Here is a 13,276-nt window from a genome sequence, read left to right as displayed (position 1 = left end):
AGAAACTGCAGCACTGTGTTGGTAACAGCTTTTTTCATTACCTTGAGCTTATTCATCTTTATCCACCCTATTTATCCAAATCCTAACTCTCCTAAAGCAGCCTAGATTATTTTTTAAAAGCTTCTACCTTTCTAGACTTCTACTCTGTTCAGTCAGCCATTAAGATGATCCCTTAATATTTGTCTAATTTCTTAATGTACTTGAAGAGCATCGTCCTAATTTGGTTTTAAGTTTCTTGACAGGGACTTATGTTTATCTGTGACTTTTATGTGTTCAGGACTGTAGTACAGTGCCTGCCACGTGGTATTTTTTTTTGACAGAGTGGTGGATGTTGGAATTAGAATTAGGCTCAGAAGAACCCCCTTGTGCTTGAATAAGGAGGACGTTTATTCACCTGTCACAGAGAACCGAGCTTTGCAGTGCAGGTCTGGGTGCTTGCTGTGTTCCATCAGGTCCTCAGGGGGCTCTCCTTCGGGCTCACTTCTCACCTCTCCCCAGAGTCTGGCCCTCATCTTTATTTTCAAAGGCCGCATTCCTGTTCCAGACAGCAAGATGAAGGAAGGGATGAAGAGAAAGAGCAAAGGGTGCACATCACTCTGAAAGGAAGACTTCTGGAAGGTTCTCCTGACACTTCTGCTCACATTCCATTAGCCAGAATTTAATCACATGGCATACCCAGCTGCAAGGAAGGCTGGGAAAATCTCTAAGTAGCCATTTCCCAGCTAAAAGTTTAAGTGAGATGGGGGGAGGGTGAAAACAATATCTGAGGGTGAATATTCTAGCAGTGATATATAAGATGGTTAAGAATGGGCTAAGGGATTGGAGAGGAGAAGACCAGTTTGGTGGCTGGAGCCGTGAATTTGATGATAAGCACTTACCTGGTTTATTTATAAGAATGTAAGGCCTTCCTGTCATACAAACAAGACTTTCTAACCTTTGACTTTGACTTGTTTTGCCAAAGTTACTAAAATTTAGGGCTTCTAGGAGTTAAGTTCAAAGAATAAGCAAAATACATTTTTCCTGTATCAAAGCTAAGAGTATCTCATTTATGAAATTATTTATATGAAAGAGGAACATAACTAGCAAAGATAATTCCAAAAAGATAATACAGACCTGTTTTTATATTCTGGGCAGAGCATCTACAGAACTGTAAATGGCCATAGAAGCAAACAGTAGGCATGCAGAATGGACCTGGAAAGTATTTTCACTTGCTAATCAGTGTCCAAATTAATAGTAGTTACAGACTGCATATTTGAATCTAGAGTGAGTGAACATTTGGATTTTACCCGCAACATTTTCTTCCCTATTGAGATTATTGCCTTCATATTGAGTTTATTTATTGAAAGCATCTGTGTCAGGAGTGGCATGTAAGTTTCTCTTTTTTATCTTGCCGGCTTTTATAAATCCATTTTTAGTGTATTATTACTATCATTTACTGTCCTATTAAATATGAAGTAGAATTTACCTATCATGTAAAATAATCCTTGATCTTGTGGAATCTCTAATAATGCATTTATTACTTTATTTAGCATTTTTCTTTGGCCTCATTCTGAAAAGGATGTGAGGCATATCTCTCATGTTGACCCTAGAATTCTTGGCCTCATGACATACAAAAGCAATCCAAGACCTTGCCTTCACGGATTGTACTTATTCTGTACCCGACCTCTGATGTATTTGCACTGTTATGATCTGGTAAAGCACCTTCTGCTCTTTTACTCTGATATTCTTTTTTTTTGCCCCCTGTGTATGGAAAATTGGACTCTTATTTTTATTTGAAAAAAAGTTGCATGTTGTATGTTGTCTCTCTCTCAGTACTAGTTGTCACCAAAGTGGAGAATATCCGGGACTTAGAGGATGGAGTGCAGTCCTCCTAGGGACTGGCCTTCACCTCTTGAGCAGTGTGGTGTGGCATCGCTGGGCCGCGAGGGCGTTGCCTGTCATGTGTGGGTCATGTTCTCTTTTGGAATGGCCTGGGGGATACCCCATGGAGCTCTGTAGCTTTAAACGGCCCACGTGGGATTCTTGGAACTTCGGTCATGAATGAAGCTTATCTTGTGGCCCCTGAGGGGAGGCCACAGTGTGGGGTTAACCCTGATAACTGAAGGAAGCAATCCCGAGAACACTTGAACTCCACCTGCACTGAGTGTTTTTTCAGATTAAAGCAAATTCTTACCAGTCGGGTATAGCATTTGGAAAGAGGTAGGGTGCATGGGACCATGGCTAGGCTAGCTTTGTAAGCGAAGAGTGACATGTTGGTCATCGGGTTTGTGTGTGGATTTTTCACAGTAGGTTAATTCAGTAGTGTTTACCTGAAAACACTGGCATGGCACTGTTAATTAAATGAAGTGAGAATCTAACACAATGTTGTAAATCAACTATACTTCAACTGAAAAAAAAACATGATGTGAGAATCTGAGCTTTCTGTTTGTTAGCATTGTCCAAAGGACTCTAAATATTGCTTAATTCATTGTGGATGTTTGGAGTCCAGTGAAGAAAAATGTATCAAGTTTGTAATATTTTCTTCCTTTCTGAGCTCCATGTTTTAGAAAACAGGGGATACATGTTTTAGATCATTGAGTACCATACAGACTCTGCGAGGAGCATTAATTGGGGTGACCAGTTAATGCAGGAGGGTAACCTCTCTTTCCTGTTGGTCATCTGTCATATTGAACATTCCTTTATTGCCTGTCCTCCAACTGGAATGAGCGATCCTTTCCTTGAATTTTGATATTCATTTTTTTAAAGGTTTTTTTGATGTGGACCGTTTTAAAAGTCTTTATTGAATTTGTTACAGTGTTGTTTCTGTTTTCTGTTTTGGTTTTTTTCACTGCGAGGCATGTGAGATCTTAGCTCCCTGACCAGGGATTGAACCCGTACACCCTGCATCGGAAGGCGAAATCTTAGCCAGGGGACCTCCAGGGAAGTCCCTTGATATTCATTTAAGACTTTCCGTTTTCTGCCTTATTTGTATTCCACTCATTTTTGTATGTATTTGGCAGACCCTTGACTTCGATAAATCCTCAAGTTCAAAAGTACAGGTGCACCTGTATTTCCCACATTAAATAAAGTGTAACTGAAAAGCCCCAGAGACCACTTCAGACCTTTAGTGATTATAAAAGGAAGACTAAAGCCATGAAACATTTATGTTAAATTAATATAAACCAAAGTAAAGCACTCTATGACATGCAAGCTTTTATTGCATTGTCATTATACAGGGAAGAACTTCTTACTCTCACCCTCTAATGCCCAAGGGTTGGTAAAATGGTAAAACAGGTCAGGCTTGATCCTACAACCTGACACAGAAGAGTAGTTCAGTTCAGTCCGTAGCCATCTTCAGCTTTTATGGTGGCCTCTCCTGGAATGAGTCAGTTGACAAAAGCTTTTTCTTCCCAGGCAGCTGGGTTTGTGTTGAAATTTTGTTCTAGCTGTGACCCTTAACTCTGGGCCTCCTGACGTTGAAGAGGACCTGCCAAGGCTGTGGGGTCGCCTGATGCCACCACTTCTTTCATCCTCACATTATGCAAAGGCGCACCCTTCTCGATGTACTGAGCCCACCTTTATTCTCTCTCTTTCTCTCTCTCTCTCACACACACACACACACACACACACACACACACACACACACACACACACACACACAGAGTAAATAAGTGTTCACGTCTTTCACTGCAAATGAAATGCCATTTCAGTTTTCACCTAGGTTGTCTCTATCTCTTGAAAGATGTTTGCATTGTCTATAGCTACACTTTCCAATATAGTGGCTAATAGACAAAAGTCACTAGTTAAATTTAAGTAAATTAAATAAAATCTACATTGTTTTTCAGCTCCATTTCAAGTGTTTAGTAGCCACTTGTGGCCACCATATTGGACAGTTTAGATATAGAATATTTTCAGCCTTGCAAAAAGTTCTAACACAGCACAGATCTGGAGCTCTCACTAAAGCAGCGCTTGGGAAGGAACCAATTTTTTTCATTTGTTTGTTTACATACAGATAGAGCATTTGGTGCAGTTGTTTATATTACAATTCCAAGCCATTTCTGAATTTACATCTTACTGGAAACAAAATTTCTAATGTCTGGCAACAAAACCCTTCCTCTGCTGTACTTCTTGATTGTCTCTTCACTTCTTCACCAAAAGGTGACTTGTTTTTGGAGCCATTTGTCACACACACTCACACACACACACAAACCAAAGCTTTCATCACAATAGTAACAAAAAACACTGCATTGAAAAGAAGTTGAGAATTGTGAAACTGCTCTGTGATATGAACGCTGGGGCCGCTGGGGCAGTACCAAGTGGTAGCTAAGTGACCCTTTACTCCTGCCTCTCAGGGAAGGGGATTAAAACTCTTGCTTGAGCAGTGTTGACTGTTACTGTGTTAGGCCCTGTCGGGTCACGCCTGGATAGTCAAAACTATGAGGCTGTATCAGTGAAGGCCAAGGTCTTTTCTGTGTTTTTTTTCTTTAACCTCAAATTGTATGCTTTTTTAGGATCTAATCATGTCCATTTTTCATGTATTTTTGTGTGTCCCACACAATGCTTGGCACATAGTAGACATAAATATTTTGATTAAATGAATTAAACAGCAATTGAATATGAAATTATATGGTTTCTGAATGGTAAGAACTACTATAGTTCCGGAGAAGGAAAGAGGTGTGAACTAGAATAGTTGGAATGGGAAAGTTGTCATCAGTCACTTAACCAGTTGTCTATACTAGTTCGAGGACCAATGTGTAATCAGCCGTGCATATCTCCTTTATTTATCCACACTTACTTACAAATATTTCTTTGTGTCTGCCATGTGCCAGGCTTTGAACTAGGTGTTGGGCAGGAGTGATGAGTAAAACAAAAGCCTCTGCCCTCATGAATCTGACAAATGATTGGTAAAATGGAGCTTCAGGAGTGCTGAGTGCTGTGAAGGAAAAAGCAGGGAGGGGATAGAGACCAGGGCGTGGGGGTCGGGGCAGCCTCCTCTGGATGGCCAACTCAGCAAAGGGCTCTGAAAAGCTGACATGTGAGCAGAGATAAGTGAGGGGATAGATGAAATCTCACCAAGGTTTGGGAGAAGAGCATTCCACATGGGGCAAACGTGGGGGTTCTGAGATGGGCAACCAGTTGGGCAAGTCTGAGGGCCTGTCAGAAGCCTGTGTGCCTAGCGTGCACGTGCAGCCCTTGTAGGAAGTGGGAAGACTCTGGATATTTGCAAGTGTGTGGGGGGGTCATCTTCAGTCTGTCACTGAAGTGTGTCTATTTTGCTTTTCTGTTTTACCCGTTACCTCTCTCACTTTCACTATGACCAGCTACTCTGGACTAAGCTAACATCTGAAAATCCTTGTGCCATGATGGAGTAAGGAGAGTCGATTGTGGGAAGGATTGAGAGGAAGCGGGAGACCAGTTAGGGGACAGTTGTGGTTGTCCATTCGCGAGGTGCTGGTGGCTTGGTCCAAGGTGATAGCAGTGGAAGTGGGGAGAGGTGGTTAGATTTTGAATGTGTTTTGAAGGCAGCCAGGTGGATTTGCTGATGGATGGGAGTGAGAAGGAAAGAGGAATGAAGTTTGACCTCTAGTTTTTGGCTGCAGCAGCCGGATGCATGGTGGCAACATTCACTGATACTAGAAAGACTGGGAAGGAGTGTATCTGGGGGTGAAGTAAAATGTTTGGTTTTGGTTGTGCTATGTTCGGACGTTCAGGAGACACGCTTGAACGGGTCAGTAGGCTGTTGCGTGTGGGAGGAGTCTGGAGCTCAGGGGAAGACTAATGAACCACACTTGCTAGAGAACAGGTGATAGTCCGGGTGGGAGACCAGGTGAGATCACCAGGAGAGCTAGTACAGGTACAATGAGAGAGTTCCGAGGACTGTTTTGTTCTGTTATTGGACACTGTGGGTGATTTGCTCAAGGGCAGGGTGAATTTGATCTAGGATAAGAAGGTTTTCCCCTACAGAAGTATTTAGGATGATATAAGCAAGCACTTGTTTCTTTTTGGCTTGTCTGAGAACCCCTTCCTGTATCTGAGAGTCTTTAGCCGTCTTCTTCTGTATCTGTGACTGGGTCGCACTTGTCAGTCCTCTGTCCCTACGTGGTGACCATCCATTGTTGTACCAGTTAAAGCAGCTAAGAGCACTGGAATGCTTTGATTCCGCAGGAGGGTCTTTCTACCCCCTAACCCCTGTAGAATTGGGCTTTCTTCTTTGCCTCTGTTGTTCGATCAATAATATGTCCCTATGTGAGCATCTTGAGCAAGTCACTCCTGCACCTGCTTGCTTTGCTTTTTCTTTCTACTAGGAAGTAATTTCAGCCCGAGGGAGGGGACTCACCTCCTTGTCCAGCAGGCTGGACATTGCTGTACTTGCCAGGCACACAGAGTGCTTTTCCAAGATGAATTGTCTCAGGTGTAGTAAGTCCACACTTAGACAAAAGAAGCCAAAGGTCAAGGTATATGACTCAGTTAAAAATAGATTTGGTAAAGATTGAGAAAAGCTTTTTGAGATTTGAGAGCTTTATGGAAAAGCAGAGAGGACATTCCTAAAGGATTAAAAATGCGTGCCTGATGCTTTTATTGCCATATGAATAACTGGGAAATGAACATCTTACTATTGGAGAAAGTTTTTCTGCACTTTCAAGAAGGAGATTGAATACAAAGGAATCGTTTTTCACCCAGGTTACAAATGAGTTATACTGCCCCATTGTCACGCGTGACTTCTGGAGTAGCCTATTTGGTTAGGTGAACTGGCCACTTCCTTTTAATTCATTTGCCTGGAAAAAAAGATTCATTTTTCTATCTGTCCTTCAAACAGCATCCTGGTGGGGAAGAAGTCCTAAGGGAACAAGCTGGAGGTGATGCTACTGAAAACTTCGAGGATGTGGGACACTCTACGGACGCCCGAGAACTGTCCAAGACGTTCATCATCGGGGAGCTGCACCCGGTGAGTGCCCGTCGGGGCCTGTTTCTCCCTAAGGCTGGGGGCTGGCCATACTCCAAGCTGGAGACGTGCATATGACAGAATTTAAAAAGGAATAAAGCAAAAAACAGTTCCTCCTGACTTTAGAACACCATTTCATCACACATAAATTGACTGGAAATTTCTTTGCATTCCCCTGGCTGCATTTTTCACTAGCACTTAGAATCCTCTCCCTGTAGGGTCATGTCCTGGGCACAGTGCATCTCAGACTCTGAAGTTTCCCTGCACAGCAGATTTTAGGAGGTGGGGAGTGACCCAGAGTGGTGTTATTTTTTATTTTTTTCTTTTTCGATCAAAATATTTTTCTTGAGAAACTCCTTCCTACTTTCATTAGTTTGAGGATATTTTAATTCTAAAAGTGATTTAGAAGTTAAAAAAAAATCAGCTATGTTAAGTGAATAAACTCTGCCTTCTGTAAAACGGTCATCATCCTTCTCACTCTACCTGAGACCTTTGAGAACATCACCTTTGGTGCCAATCCATAGACTGGCTTTGGGAAAACATAGGCTTGTTTTAGCTTTTATGTAAACCCAGGGCTGTAATAGGAATTCAGTTTCTTCTGCAACCTTTTAAAATGTACATGTATAACTGCCCTTGTCTGTCAGCCAAAGTTATCAGGTATATAGCTGCAAACTTGGAATCCAGAGCAGACAGGTAGATCCCTCTCACCTCTGGAGAGAGTCTGGACCTCTCCTCTGAGCCAGTGCTTTCCTTTCTCTTCCCCCAGCTCTGGCCACATTACTAGTGGCCAATCTGAAGGGGTGGAGGTGCTGCTAGAAGTGGGCTCCAACAAGAATAAGCATAGCAAGTAGCCCCAACCCTAATGAGCACCCCAAGAAACCATATGAACAATAGCCGTATGGAAAGTTTTGTTGTGTCTGATTGATGCTTCTTGTAATGACCATGAATGAAGGAAAGGTTGAGGTGGGCTCTTTGGGGAAGGCCTGAAGGCAGGAAACCTGTTTTAGAGCAGTTTCTGTTGAGTGGGGAGGTGGTTGTTTTGGTGGTAGGAGATGGTACTTGGAGGAAGTAAGCTTCATTTATCAGGAAAGTCTACTCTCCCACGTGTTAATCTTTATCCTCATACTTCACCAAAGCGAAGTAATTGTATTCACAGAGGCCTGCCCTTAAAGTGTTCCATCCTGTCCTTATTCTTTCCATTCTGAAGTTTGTGGGGGTAGAGCAGGTGGGTTTCAGGCTGTGACTGCAGCGTTTCTGCCTCACCTGTGGTCAGCCTTCAGATGCACTTTATTTTGAACTGGAGGGTTGAGTAGATTATGACCCTACAATTGGGAGACTGCAGGAATTCACTGAGGTTACAGATCACACACACACACCTCAAATGGAATTTCAGAGGATAGAAAGGAAGACTCTAATTAGGTCTCAGCTGCTCCCTGAATTACAGATCAGAATCCGAGTCTAATAAACGTGTATACAGATCAGCATATAAATATGACTATCACGGGTGCTGTTTTAAACTTTGGAACTCTAGATTGAAATACCTCTCGGCACTTCATCTGCTATTACTTTTTGCAATCAGGTGGATCAAACTGTGTATTTAATAACCTAGACAGAACCTAAACTGCTAATTACTGAATAGTAATGTTTTTTTAAAAAAATCTCAGGAAAAGTGAGCACTTTGGAAATGGTAGTTTTGCAGATGTTTTTCCTTTTGTAATGGGTTGTTGTTTTTTTTTATTGCAGGATGACAGACCAAAGATAACCAAGCCATCGGTATGTGTGACCATATCCAGTATATCAGTGGCTGTAGTAATCTTCGCTGTATTTCATACCTGTCAAACTGGAGGGCACAGGTCATTTATTTATCTGAGGCCAGCACAGGTCTTTCTAGGTTAGATGAATATGTACCCTGTTGGCTTAGAAAAATATTTTGTTTGTTTAGACCCATCAGTATATTTCATTAGGATAGCTTGTGAATTCTCTTCACAAGACTCTCGATGGTTAAAATAACTTTTTCATCCAGAGCTACTTTTTATAAGTAACATTGTGCTTCTGATCTGAAGGATTTGACATAAGCCTTCTTTTCAGAGAACTTAAAATCTGAGCAGAGGTCTTAAATTTTAAGGACACTACCCATGTCTTCTACCATTTCTGCACTTCTCTGAGACATAGTAGGTGTTCAATAAATATTTGTTGGTTGAATTTAATGCTAATTAAAGAACCTTTTGATACATCTTACCCTAGGAAAGGAAATCAATTCTAGTACAGATTTTACGCCCTAGTTCACTAGGCCTTCTCTCTGAACTGATCAACTCACTTAGATGACTTAGTACCTTTTTTGAGGCTCCTTTTTGGACTGCTGAAATTCTGAGATGCATAAAGTTTTTTGCTTTTTCTCCAGAGTCGGGGAAAAAGTGTAATTTTTCCTGTTAGGCATCCAGTTGATTAGTAATCTTGGTGCATGTCATTCAGCTATAGTGAAACAAGGACCTGCTAAGGCTTGTTACCGGAACTTAGAACTAATGTAAGTCCAACCATGTCCTGAACCATGATTCCTACCAGCAGAAAGCACCAATTAGAGCTAAGGTCTCCTACATAACTGCTTTACTTCTGAGAGACAGACTCTTTCCTCCTTTAGAACGTGGGTGACTTTGCCGACTTTAGATCAGAACTGGAAGAATGTGGGACAGGAACTGTCTGTTTTTCTTAGAGGCCATAAGCGAACACAATGAAAGAAAATAAATGACCACTTTTCTAGCTTTATCTTCCTTGTGCTCTGGTTTACCAGGAGAAGAGAGTGTTGTTTGCTGTGTGTGTTTGAATAACCATCTGTCTATCTCCAGGCTGATGAATGCACACTGTGGTCAGAAGTTCCGAAATGTTGCCTGCTGAAAATATCTGAATTGGGAAATAAGATGCACCAAAGATTATTAGCTTGCCCAAAGGGAAATAGGTTAAGTTGCCAACTTAAGATATTTGTAGACACAGAGATGATGCATTTTTTTTTTTATTATTATTTTATTTTATTTTTTTGGGGGGTAGAGATGATGCATTTTTAAGTAAGCAAATCCGTATCTATCAGTTTGACATGAAGGATATCAGTAGTGGCAATGCCTACTGATAGGTGTTTGTGGTTGCAGTTTTCAAAGCATCGCTATGTAAGTGAATTGATGTCGTTCTCATGATATCACGGGGGAATCCCTGGACCTTCCCGGGAAAGTGAAGACAATGAAACTCAACCTCATTTCAAGCCTCAGCTTTGTTCAAGGTCACTCACTGCAGAACCACTGCTAGCACTCACTCAAGGCTTGGTGGTTGCCAGTCCCTCAAGCCCCCATAGGTTCTAGCCTTCGCATAAAAGGCATCACTCCATCAGCAGTATTTTTAGGAAAGCCTTCCAGTGAAGGAATGGGCTAAGTTAGCTGAACTTATAAATGAGGTGACTCTGATTTTCAAAAGGTTGATGGGTTTTGCATGCTTTTATTGAGCGTTATCATGTACTGATTTCATTGTTAACCTTTTCCTACTTGAAATTGAACCCCTCAAGGTGACGAAGTGAATGGGGTGGGTGGGGGGGCACAGACTATAATAAAGAGGGGAGTCTTTTCTCCCTTTTTGTTGACAGATTTGTTAGTTACATACCAGAACCCAGCTGGGGCCCAAGCTAAGTGGTAATTCAAACTTGCCTTAATGCTCAAGCATCCCTGGGTAAAGAGCCTAACAGATAATAAACAATGAAAAACGCATATGGTCTTTCACAGTTCGGCTCTTTAGAGGCTCGTTGGTGGTGGTGGTGGTGGTGATGACGATGCACCAGGAGTGCAAGGCTGGCTGAGTTCCCGAGTTCCGTGCAGAGCTGTCAGCATGTTTGGTGAAATGCATGTGCTCAGTGTAACAAAACAACAGATCCGTGTTTGCCTTTTGTTTACTGTTTCAGGCTTAGCTTTCTAGTGTGACATAACATTTTACCTTAAATGAACTGTTGTATTTGTTTCAGAACTGATTATGTCTTTCTTCATATGTCTCTAATAGCTAAATAATGTTTTCGCATTGTCCAATTACTTCTAGTAATCCTTGTTAATTTTATTCACCTGGACAAAATTTGAAAGCTCATCTAGCAGTAGTTATGAATACTTTTTGTAGTCGCTGAGATTTAATATTGCTTAAAAAGATAATAACTGAAGTTTTCTTTTTAAATGACTATTTTTTTCCCTCCTCCTGTGTCAGGAATCTTAAAGGCCATGTTTCCAGGTTGGTGGGTCTCATAACTGCTTTGCTTGCTCTTCCCTGGAAGGTTTTCTGCCTTTTCATGGGAATGTCCTTAATGCTCCTTGCTATGTGTAGCTTTGCCTCACTGCAAATCGCTGATTGTTTTGCTGATGGTTTTTTGTCTTGTGCTTTGGGAAACTTCACAGGTAGAACTCTGTGAAGCTGCCTTATTTCTGGCTACCTTCCTTTGAGCCACTAATACTTTTGCTGGTGTGGAGCTTCAAAAGAATGCTTCTTAACAAGTTTTCAAGCCCAAAAAAGCTTACATTTCACTAGGCCTTAGTTACCCTACTGTTTAGGGAACTGTGCATCTTCCCAGAGCCATCCACATTTCTTCTTCATAGTACTGACAGGAAGGGTCTCTCTCAGAAAGTGCTGGAAAGTAAAACAGGCTGTAACCGTGAAGGACCCTGGCATTTGAAGCCTTCTTGGTGGGTGGCAGTGTGAAGTCAGCCTGTGAGGTCTCTAGTGTCTTTTTAGAGCCTTCTTGCCAGAGTTAAAGAAGGCCAGGAAAGGTGGTCCAATTTAAATGACACTTATTTTTTCTTTTTGGTTGACACGTCTTTTTATATAATCTGGGTATACTTTTACTTCCTATGAGATTTGATGAAATAACATGTTTTTATTGAACGTTTCGTTCATGCTTTTGAAGAATGAAACTGCTCTCCTTAAAGATAATGATAGGTTCTGTGTGTATATGAGGATGAGTCAAAAATTATCCACACTCTGGCTATGGAACTTATAGAAGTTTTAATGTAACCAGAGTGCGGATAATTTTTGACTCATCCTCGTATACGTGTGTCTGTATTTGGTTTCTATGTTAAAGTACTTAGATGTCTATTGTGTACAAAATAGTTTAGATAGCCTATTAATTTTTAAGTTTCTTTCAAATTATCTAATTTTTTCTTCTGAAAAAAATGGTGAAATTAGGGGTTTTTTTTGTTTTTGTTTTTAATGGTGTAGTAGTTGCTTATAACCTAGGCATAACCTCCCATAGAAATTAGGTATTTAACTGAGAAATTTATGATGTAATTTTCCCTTTCAACTTTTTTTGACAAATGCGTTGACTAAGAAGAATGAATTGAATCAACTATTGTGATCTTGTTTTAAAACAGGTGTTAGTCAATTGAATAAATGTTCAGATGTTCCCTTTCACTTACTTTACTTTTTCTCTTGTGTTTCAGGAAACTCTTATTACTACTGTTGATTCTAATTCCAGGTATGTGGTAGTTTCCTTTAAAAGTATTCTTGTGATCAGAAGGCTCCTAGAATCAGAGTTGGACTGGGGGCCTCTTTCCCCCACCCAAGGTGCCTCTGTGGCTTGGGCTTCCGCTGTGTCCCTCTCAGGGGACAGGCCAGGGGTCATCCCCACTTAGCACCCAGACTACCCAGGGCCTTCCCTCCTCAACTGTCAGACAGCTCTGACTGTGGACACTTCAGAACGACCCCAGATCTCACCCTCCAGCTGCATCAGCCTTAAGGAACAGAGCAAATCGAGTCTCCCCCCACCCTGCAACCCCATGGCAGTCCTGTGGCCTGGGCCGTCTTTTAATCTCCAGGCAAACATTCCATTTCCTTCTGCATTTGATATGTGGTCCGTTCTTAAATTGTCCTGATTATATCTCCCTAACCACGGACCAATCCCTTTTCTAGGTTGGTCCTAAAATTGAACCCAGTCATCCAAGCGTAGTTTGAATCCCTTGTTCTGGGGACTACATTTCTTTATTATAGTTTAAGGTCATAGTGACATTTTTGGCACCTCTACCATCCTGACTTGTATAATTGCCGTCATATATATTTTTTTAGATGTAAGCTCAAAGCCACACACTTCTGCATGTTATACTTTGCCCTGTCAAATTTTTCTGCCCCCAGGCTGTCAGTGTTCTGCTACATTCCCTACAGTGTTTCCTCTTGCTTTCCCCTGAAATGTCAGTCTCCTTCTAAACGGAAACTGAAAACCTACCAGACTACATTTGTAATCCTTTTGCAGTTTAAATCTTTATTTTGAACTTAATCTTTGAATATGTTGACGTGCGAAGAGTATTAAAGGGTAGAAAGGTTATGACAGAAAATATACGTATATGT

At 41.3% G+C, this 13,276-nt stretch overlaps 1 protein-coding gene across 4 annotated transcripts in view; it reads left to right on the top strand.

Moving 5' to 3' along the window:
• LOC130831289 (cytochrome b5) overlaps positions 1–13,276 on the top strand; it is a 42,030-nt gene that overhangs the window by 12,360 nt on the left and 16,394 nt on the right. For 3 of the 4 annotated variants that reach the window (XM_057699249.1, XM_057699248.1, XM_057699247.1), the window contains exons 2-4: positions 6,797–6,925; positions 8,666–8,695; positions 12,376–12,410. In XM_057699249.1, coding sequence (XP_057555232.1) covers positions 6,797–6,925; positions 8,666–8,695; positions 12,376–12,410 — 194 coding nt within the window. The remainder of the gene's footprint in view (positions 1–6,796; positions 6,926–8,665; positions 8,696–12,375; positions 12,411–13,276) is intronic. The other variant, XM_057699250.1, reaches the window with a different exon arrangement.

Source organism: Hippopotamus amphibius, chromosome 11 (genome assembly GCF_030028045.1).
Source record: "Hippopotamus amphibius kiboko isolate mHipAmp2 chromosome 11, mHipAmp2.hap2, whole genome shotgun sequence".
Taxonomy (NCBI): domain Eukaryota; kingdom Metazoa; phylum Chordata; class Mammalia; order Artiodactyla; family Hippopotamidae; genus Hippopotamus; species Hippopotamus amphibius.
This window is presented reverse-complemented; position numbering and strand designations above follow the sequence as displayed.